This window comes from Sardina pilchardus, chromosome 13, assembly GCF_963854185.1.
Source record: "Sardina pilchardus chromosome 13, fSarPil1.1, whole genome shotgun sequence".
Classification (NCBI taxonomy): domain Eukaryota; kingdom Metazoa; phylum Chordata; class Actinopteri; order Clupeiformes; family Clupeidae; genus Sardina; species Sardina pilchardus.
Genome location: NC_085006.1, coordinates 7,022,441 through 7,031,932, shown reverse-complemented (window position 1 = coordinate 7,031,932; position 9,492 = coordinate 7,022,441). Strand labels below are relative to the sequence as shown.

The window sequence follows — 9,492 nt, the reverse complement described above, 5'->3', positions numbered from 1 at the left end:
CTGCGTTATCCCCCAAATTGATAGACAGGTAGAAATGTGAAATACAGCCCATGTTTCATACAGAATACTGTTATGTTATCAGACACCATTAACAAACAGGAATGAAATGCTATTGTGAAGGTGTACTATTACCAGTATTTAATAATAATAATAAAAACATCTACGCTACATAATTTATTGTAACTATACACACACACTATACAGAGGGACTTGAGTTTTTTTTTTTCCATTTTGTTTTATTAGTCTGAACTGGACTGGAGTTTAACTAAACATGTTGAGAAGCATGAGGAACTGAACTAAATCAGATACCACATTAGCTAACAGCAGACAAAGGCAACCATTATGATGTGTTCTAAATGAACTTGCGGCCAGAGATTTGAATGAGGCAGGTTTTGCACTGAATAGCGTTTCAAAGATAAACCTTCCAGAACATGGTGGAACAATCCAGGGGTGAAACGGCACAACAAAGCTTTGAACCAAAACACATTTTTGAAATTGTAGTGACGACTGTGTGTGGCATCATGACACTGAAGGTGCTTAGATGAAAGTGCATTACAGATTCAGTCACTGTACTTTTCTCCCAAATTGTTCTGCCACACACATTGAACACACACCTCAAATCTGCATCAACTCTTCTAGAGTTCAGTCACCAAGGTGTTTTTTGATTAACAGGACCTGTTTAAGTTCACATACTTCAGTGTTGTGACACTAAGGCTTTTGTAACAATGTCATAATTGCACTGTCCAAGCACACTATATGCATGGTGAATTTTAAAAGCAATTGTAACTGCTTTAAACCACATGGGAGCAGCTTGGTGGAATGGAAACGCAGTAGTTGCAACTTTCAGTTAAATTACACTTTTTTGTAGAAAATTTTTACCAAACTAAATTATGTCCTTAAACAAGTAATTTATTTTTTTTTATCTAAAATATGCCAATAACTCTACCATACTGGTGTGCTACAGGCCTGGTGTGACTATGCCAATCCTTTCCTAATACAAATCAAGACCGGACCAATGAGAATTCAGCTTTAAGTGATCATCTGAATGTAATTTTTCATACTGGGACCTCTGTGCATTCTATAGTCTTCAGCTTCCACCACATCCATATTCCCCTCTCATATAAAATATAATTTTTTTTACAAGGACAGACACAAAAAATAACTTCCAAGAACATAAGTTTCTGATGAATACATTACAGAACAAGCTGAATATATACAGCATATCTACACTGGTCAGAGGCGGCCTCTGTTACACAGACGACAAAATGACTGGCCTTACATTTAACGAAGTGCTTTCACATGTGGGAAGGGCCACTTATTGTTTCATGTCCACAAAAGTCCAGAAACTACAACTGCTTGTCTGAAAGTGCATGCTTTATGGTATGAAGCAGGGGACTGGAGAGCACTCATACAGCACTTTCACACGAACAACACACAAGTTAGCACGCATCTAGTGACAGAGTTATCAGTAGATTCATGGTTTGGTCCAAAGACAGCTAAAAACCAGGTGAACTGATGGCAACAGACGTGGTACACCCAGTTAAGTTTTAAAAAGGCTGGAAGTCGGTGAAAGGCAAAAAAGAGAAAACATGGATGAACACACTGGGCGGACCTGTCACAATGCCTGTTCACTGTTGAAAACGAAGTGCACAATGTCGGTGACCCCGTAGAGGTCATCCTCTTCGTCCTGAGTGGAGGGCCTCTGCGAGGCCAGGCCGTTGTGCCGGCTCGAACCATTGTTTTTGGATGCCAGACGGCCACCACCTCCACTCTTAGGTCCAGCGGTGGCCCTATGTCTGCTTGGTGACAGCATGCTGCTGGCGTCTGTCACGGCACTGGGTGTTTTTTTCACCTCAGGCTCGTCTTCCTCCTCCTCTTCTTCCTCCTCCTCCTCCTCCTCCCTCCCCGCCTCCTCCTCCCCCTCTTCATCCTCGGACTCGATTCGATTGAGCCGCTTGCGGACCGGGCGCTCCTCCTCTGACTCGTCAGAGTCGTCCTGCCCGGTGTTGTCCTCTTCGTCTGTGGAGTCTCTCCGCCGCTTCAGCAGAAGCCTCCTGGAGTCCTCCCGTGAAGACTCCCGCCTCTTCTCTTTTCTTGTCCTCTTCACGTCTTCCTTTTCTTCCTCAGAGCCTTTTACGTTGAGTCATAGAAGGAAAAAAAAAAATCCAATGTGTCACCAACATTTTATATCAAGTTGTTAAAAAAAAAAATCAGTAGGACTAATTTTAGACTGCGTACATGCTGGCAAATGACCAACCTTTCCTTTTTTGTATCCCTCTCATTCACTAGGCTTCAAAATAAAGTCTTGGTGACTCTTTCAATCATTAACCGTAACCATGACAACAGCAGGTCCCATAGACTCACCCTCGCTGTTGGAGCTGGTGAGGCGTCGGCGGTGAGGGTGGGGTTTGTCCTTGTTTGTGGCTTTTTGAGAGCCCTCCGACTCCGATGTCTCACAGTAGTTCACCTGCAGCTTCTGGCTCCGCCGTGAGCGTCGCCTTCGAGTGTCCACGTCACTGTCGCTGAACTCACTTGAACCCTCCGTCTCTGTAGCAAGAGATAAAAGTGTTGACCACAGTAGGACCGCATCATAATGAACAGTGTGTCGCATATCATATCACTTCAGTTAGATCAGTAGACATACCAATCTCCTCTTCCTCCTCTTCCTCATCAGTCTCAAGCTCCTCCTCATCCTCATCGGACAAGCCCGCTCGCTGCCGGGACAGTGGTTTGCGTCCGCTCCTACCCCTGCTTTTGCCTTTGTGGACCTGGCCCCGGGTGGCTGTCCGCCGTGATCGCCGCTGACTTGGTCTGCTAGCCGTGCTGCTGTCACTGCCCTCATTGGAGCCGGCATCGGCTTCACTGGCTGCCTCATCGCCCGACACCACAAACTCCTCTTCCTCTGTGCTAGAATTACACAATAACACAGGGAAGAGCAAAGATTTTACATCTATAAGATAGATAGATAGATAGATAGATAGATAGATACCTCCAAGATAGATAAGTACCTCCAAGACTGAAGGGTCAAAACTACCCCATACAATACTGTGTATACTGTACCTCTCAATTATTAAAGGAATAGTTCGGTATTCTACACTTTAAGCCCGTTTTCTGTATTGCCTAGGATGCAAACGAGTGTTTGACACACCGAAATCTCGACGATTGATCCTGTTTCTGCAATTTGGCTGCATTAGAATGTTCTCTGTATGGCTTTAACATCGCTCGCTAGTCGCTACAGGCATGGTCTATTCTGTCCTTAAAACACCCCTAAACATTTGTTTTTAAAAATGTGCAACTCCCAGTGGTTACTGATCTTCAACGATCCTCTATAGCAAGTTTCGCAGCGAAATTCAACTCCTGTTGTGTTATATTAGGCACACGCGGTTGTCAGGTATCTGAAAAAGTCCTTCCGGGATTTCGAAAATCCCTGATAAAAGATGACAGAAGCTGTATTTCGCTGCGAAACTTGCTATAGAAGATCGTTGAAGACCAGTAACCACTCGGTAAGTTGCACATTTTAAAAAACAAATGTTTAGAGGTGTTTTAAGGACAGAATAGGCAATGCCCGTAACGAGCAATGTTAAAGCCATACAGAGAACATTCTAATGCAGCCAAATTGCAGAAACAGGATCAATCGTCGAGATTTCGGTGTCAAACACTTGTTTGCATGCTAGGCAATACAGAAAATGGGCTTAAAGTGTAAAATACGTAACTATTCCTTTAAAACATATTACCAGTGGTGAAATTTGTTTCTTTTTTAAAGTGTCAAGTGTGGCAGCCGAAGCTTCCTGTCCCTTCAATCTACCTGCTGCTGAGGTGAAAGTCATTTTCACTTTCCTCTTCGTCTACGGTGCTGTCACTATCCAGGTCATTGAGTCGCCGGCGCTTCTTCCTGCGAGGTGCTGGTGCGGGTTTGGCTGGTTGCTGGTTCTCCTTCCCCTCCTCTCTCTTCTGCTGGTCTGTAATGGTGGCCATGTCTTTGCCTCGACCAGTACCTGCTTAGCGTGGACATGAGAATGTTACATTATCCAATATCCTTCTATACAGTAGCAGAACAGAGAGGAGCAATATAATATAATGGAAGAGCAGAGGGGCCAACCTACCTTGGGCCTCAGTCTCCCTCGTAGTGTCCTCCTCTATTGCTTCATCAATGGCATCATCAAAGTCATCAAACCTAATGGAAGATACCATTGCAAAATGCATCTTCATTTCAACACTTAATCACAATGCAGGAAGACCAAGACCAAAAAGGACAAGCACCTGTAACTGATGGACTTCCTGGTCCGTGTTGATCTCCTCTCGAGATTCTTGTTTTTCTTTGTGCTCTTCTTCTTCTCCAACTTTTCTTCTGCATCACCGTCCTGCTGAGAGAGAGAGTAGAATGACAAGAAGACACAGTGGGCAGACAATATGTAAATCACATGAATATTTAACATGAGCACCTTCTGGGCACATAGGCACGCTTACCGGTGTAGGAATGATGTTCTCCACACTGATGCCCACATATACGAGTCGTTCTCGCCTAGATGGACAGGACAAAAAACAAAAGGTTGTGAGCTCATGGTGGCATCATGTGACAACGTACACCGTTACTGTACACACAGCATACAGTATATCAAGGGCAGAGAAGAGAAATCAAACCTCCGCTCTGCTCTCTCCTTCTTCTTCAGTGCAGTATCGAGATTCAGGAGCTGTTCCTCTAGCCTCTCACACAGCAGTCTCTAAAGCAGCGAAGAGAGAACAACAAAAAGTAATATTTATATACAGATATATAGTATAGCAGGCAGGCACAAACTAAATCCCATCCAGACTCATCCAGATTGTGTGGGTCAAAACAAGATCCACCTACATGCTGACATGGGGGACAAAACCATTCTCCATCAGGGATGATCATAAGGGGGGGTCTGAGGCAGGCTGTGTGGTAGCCACTATCACAAAGGTCACAGAGCAAAATCTGCAGAGAAATAACATACAAACATAACATTACACTTAAATTGACTGTATTATGCATACAACCACATTTACCCTGCCAAGACATTATTCACTGACATACCAGTTCTGGATGATTGGGGAGACCACAGTGCCTGCAGGGGTCATCATTGGGCTTCTCAACAGACTTGGCAGAGTCCGAGTCACTGTGGTTCCGTTCCCTGTCAGACTGATAGTTCTCCTGAGTTCCCTCTTCCTCTCCTTCACCCTTTTTGCGCCACTTTGACCGAGTGTTGGACCATCTAGGGCGTCGAAGTCGCCTTCGCCCCTGGAAAATAGGACGTTCATGTAAGTTACGCGGTAAAGTGCTGGAGAGGAAAACAACAAACTGTCCCAACACTTCGTATTGTGGCACACAGACGACTTTAATATTCACCTTTCCGGGTTTGTTTTGCCCGTCAGAGTCTGTTTTTCGGGGAGTTTCTTTCTTTTGAGGAGATTTCTTCACGTCACTGTCTCCGGGCTCCTTATCCTCTTGACCTCCAGAGGACCCCGCATACTTCTTCTCTTGTCTCCTGTCCTGGATCTCTGCCAGCTTGGGACTTGGTCGGCAGATCCGTGCGGAGCGCCGCAGAGAGTGCCCGTCGCTGGCCTCCTCCTGCTGCTCCCTCTCCCGCTGGAACTCCGGAGTCCTCCGGTGCATCGGAATCTTAATCTTCAGGCGGATGCCCTCCTTCTGGATCTCAGAGGACACTTCATCTGTCCCCTCAGGTTCTGACCCATCGTCCCCACTGCTTCCGCTCTCTGACTCTTTAGAAAAAGCCCTAGGACTCCCATCTACATCCTCTGTAGTCTTATTTTTGCCTTTCCTTTGACTCTCTCCTGTGGTCATTTCATCCCCTTCCTCCTCCTCTTCCTCACCCATATCCTCTTCAGCTCCAGAACACTCTGTAGATTCCTCAGTGGGCTGAGGCTTGGTGTCTTTAGAGGCTTTGTTTGCCGTTTCATCAACAGACTGTGATATGTTTGCTGAGCAGGGAGATTCCTCCTTCGTTTGACTGAGTTTGTCTCCTTCTACTGTGCTGAGGTCATTCTCAGGTGTCCTGGTTAGCTGGCCTTCAAAGGTCTTCGGTAATATTGCTGCTAGGCCCTCAGGCGTTGTGGCTTTCCTTACAAGCACAGACTGGCGCACAGTCCCTGGACTAGGAATTCCCTCATGCTGGACAACAGAGTCTCCCGTCCCCTCTTTGTTGCAGCTTGTAATAGTCTTAATGTAGTTTCCAGCTAGTCCATTTTTGTCTGCAACTATTGGGACATTTTGATCTACAAATGACTTCTTTCTATCCACGGGACCCATTATCACACCGACACTCACACGGTGCTCTCTCAGATTTTGACTCAAGTTCCTGGCTGGAGCCATCTCTCCATTACATAGATCAGGCCTGGCCTCTGTTGTGATTCCTATGCCTGTGACATCTGAGGCACTGCTAGATACCACTGTCCTTCCTTCCTCCGTATTTAGGGCCTCATCCTTTGAAGGCCATTGCGCCTTGGTGAGTAAGACAGAAGGGTTTCGGACAATGATGCCCGAACTCAAGGTGCCATTATTGTTCAGTGTGTTGTTAGAGTGATGATTGTTATTACTGTTTAGGTTGTTCCCAAACCCCTCACTCAATTTCAACTCTCTCTTTTTCAGTGGTATCTTGGCTTGCTGGTCATTCTTTAAGGCCCTCTCCACTTCTTCCAGTGTCCTTTCACTTGTCTCCTCTCGAACCTCTGACTGTGCACTAACTTCTTGTTTCACAGAACCTGGTGCCATGACAACAGAAACAGCATTCCACGCTACCTCTGTGTCCTTAGGTTCCTCTTTGACCAGAGAAATAATGGTGCTGACCCGGTTGTCTATAACAGGTGTTTCCACCGCCTTGACCTCTTTTTTATTTATGACCTTCATCTCCATTTCAATGTTCTCTTCTTCATCTGTTTTAAAATTGCTCTGCAACCGCTCGTTTAGTTCCTTCAGTCCTTCTTTTGTGTCCTTTGATGCTGGAGACTTCGCCTTCTCTGCTCCCTCTCTTTGTGGACCATCAGCAGATTCTTCATTGTTATGGGTCTCTGTGGAGACTTAAAAATAACAAATTTTGATGAATGCATTTCATGTACCATTTACTACTTATATCATTTCTTTTCTTGGTGTATGCTTGTTTTTTCCCCCCCGTGAAGAATATAGGACAGTGAAAACTGACAGGAAACAAGTGATGATTTCTAAGCGTAGTTATTTCAACTATATTTCACCAAGACCCTCTAGAGTCTAGCCTACAATACTACAGCCCCACATACTGTATTTTTCTACAGGCTTCACCACAACATATTAAAGCTTCAAACTTGTACTACCTTTCTTATTCTCTTCATTGTCTCCATCATTTTCTTCATCCTCTGGCACAGGGCTGGCACAGGTTGAACCATCACCCTGCTTATGGTCAGTAGGGCCAGGCTCAATCTGCCCCTTAAGCTTCTCCAAAGTCTGTGCTAAATCACTTCGGTTCCTGTTAAAAATGCATATAATTTGTTTTTGTTTCTCATATGTTGTTTCTCATATGTGTTAGGCTTCAATAACTGAGGTGACATTAAAGAAAAAATATTCAAATGTAATGAATAAGCGCTGTATTTATTATAAAATTCACTATAAAAATCATAATGCATGTCATGCCTTGATCAATCTTACCTGACAATGCATTTCCAGGTAGTCCCATCTAGATCATCTTGTTCTTCCACATAGACACGAACATTCTGGTCTTGGTCCAATTGGAACCAGTACATGAGACCTTGTTTGTCTTTACCAATCGGCTGCAGTCTCATCCTGTCTGGATCCTCTTCATTGACCGATGTCTTGAATTTGATGTTGTCATCAAACTGGCTCTCACATAAGTACTGAAGACAACAAAATAAAGAGATGAGGGACTGCAGTCTGGCATGACTTTCACAGCAATAGCATGAAGACATCCTGTTTGTAATAGATTGCCTAGTACATTTTTTACCTTTTTAGGGACATTAGATTAATTGATTTAGTGCAACATAGATGAATCACGCAAAACACCATACCTTAAGGATGCCAGTCTTGGATTCTACAGTCATTTCAGAGTATCCCTTTCTTTCAAGTTCCCAGGCCCACGTGCAGTTGAACTCCTGGCAAACCTTTATTTCAATAGACAAACGATATTGAAATAGCAGGCTTCTGTAGAATTGGAAGTATAGTAACTACAGCGCGCATGCGCGCACACAAGCACACTTTCATCAACATAATCATTCGACAGCAGCACTCACCTTCACTAGGAACTTTTCCCATCTGTCTGGAGAGACTGACTTGCCAATCTTCCTTAGAAGTTTCACATGGAGTTCAACCAGGGGCTTGGGGACTACATTGTAAAACCAAATAATTAATGGGCACATTTATTAGCATGAGAAAGATGTGCAAAAGACAACAATAAGGCAACGACTTTAATTTTGGCAACATGTCTAGAGTCAATACATACAAGCTAACTGACTCTAAAAATATAATAGAAAGTCGTTGCATGAACAGGGATAATTATACTGTGTCCACTACCGTTCTTGCACGCGCTAGCTAGCAGCATCATAACAGCTAGCAGCAAAAACAGTCATGAAATGTCTCACAATAATATATTTTGAAATGGTAAAGTTTGTGTCGGTATACTGTAACATGGCTGAGTTTGCGCAGGTCAACCAAGGGGCAATCACTGTCAAGTACAGTAGTTACATGGCTAGAACGTGAGCCACTACTGCTAACAGGAAGTTTAGGAGTATGTTGTGCGCACGCGCAGACACTATTTGACAGTGAACCACTATTTGTCAAAATTTTACCCAACCATAGGCTATGCTTAATATTAGAATATTCTAGGAACAGTTAGGATCTGGCACACCTACACACAAACAAACTGATTAAAATAAATATAATGTTGCCACAATGAGTAATGCTAAGTTCGCTCATATACGCTACATTGTAGAAGCTACTGTAAATTTGATCCACGAGTTATCAGGGAAAACAAGCTACAGTGGAAAATTACACCTGACAATTTTTGATCATACTGCTAGATGATGATGGCCACTTTGCCTCACATATTATAGTATATACAGCTAAACATTCACTTGCTGACATTCAATGGTGTTATGTTTATAAAGAACGAGACTTCACTCTCCTACACAGTATCAAAACATCCTATGTTCAGGCAGCTAGCTCGCTACAGTAACGTTAACGTTAGAGCATGATGGTGATGGAGACCCCCTTCCAGAACGTCGCAGATAGCTTTTACCTGTCGATGTCTCTAGAAGGTATCTCTCCATTTGTGGGAAAGTCAGTTCAGGTAAGTCCAATACCGCACCGTAACGCTCCAAGAATGAACAGACGACAGCAAAGCTTGGGCAGAGACCGGGGGAAGAACCCGCTACTGCCACCGGAGCAGCCATTTTTCCAATAGGGTAGTCAGTAGGATGAAACAGAAGTTGGGAGGACCGAGAACTGCCCACAATTCACTGCGCCAGCATAGC

The 9,492-nt window shown here is 44.1% G+C and overlaps 1 protein-coding gene across 1 annotated transcript; it reads right to left on the bottom strand.

The window, feature by feature from the left end:
• Window positions 1-1,615: 1,615 nt before the first annotated feature.
• Window positions 1,616-9,423, bottom strand: rsf1a (remodeling and spacing factor 1a). Its single transcript, XM_062553109.1, has 17 exons — window positions 9,258-9,423; window positions 8,254-8,345; window positions 8,032-8,124; window positions 7,655-7,860; window positions 7,324-7,475; window positions 5,366-7,053; window positions 5,054-5,257; window positions 4,850-4,954; window positions 4,642-4,721; window positions 4,468-4,522; window positions 4,261-4,361; window positions 4,104-4,174; window positions 3,806-3,995; window positions 2,645-2,907; window positions 2,365-2,547; window positions 1,910-2,130; window positions 1,616-1,771 (listed from the first exon to the last, which is right to left on the bottom strand). The coding sequence occupies exons 1-17, from the start codon at window positions 9,409-9,411 to the stop codon at window positions 1,616-1,618; spliced, it is 4,014 nt and encodes a 1,337-aa protein (XP_062409093.1). The 5' UTR covers window positions 9,412-9,423.
• Window positions 9,424-9,492: the final 69 nt, after the last annotated feature.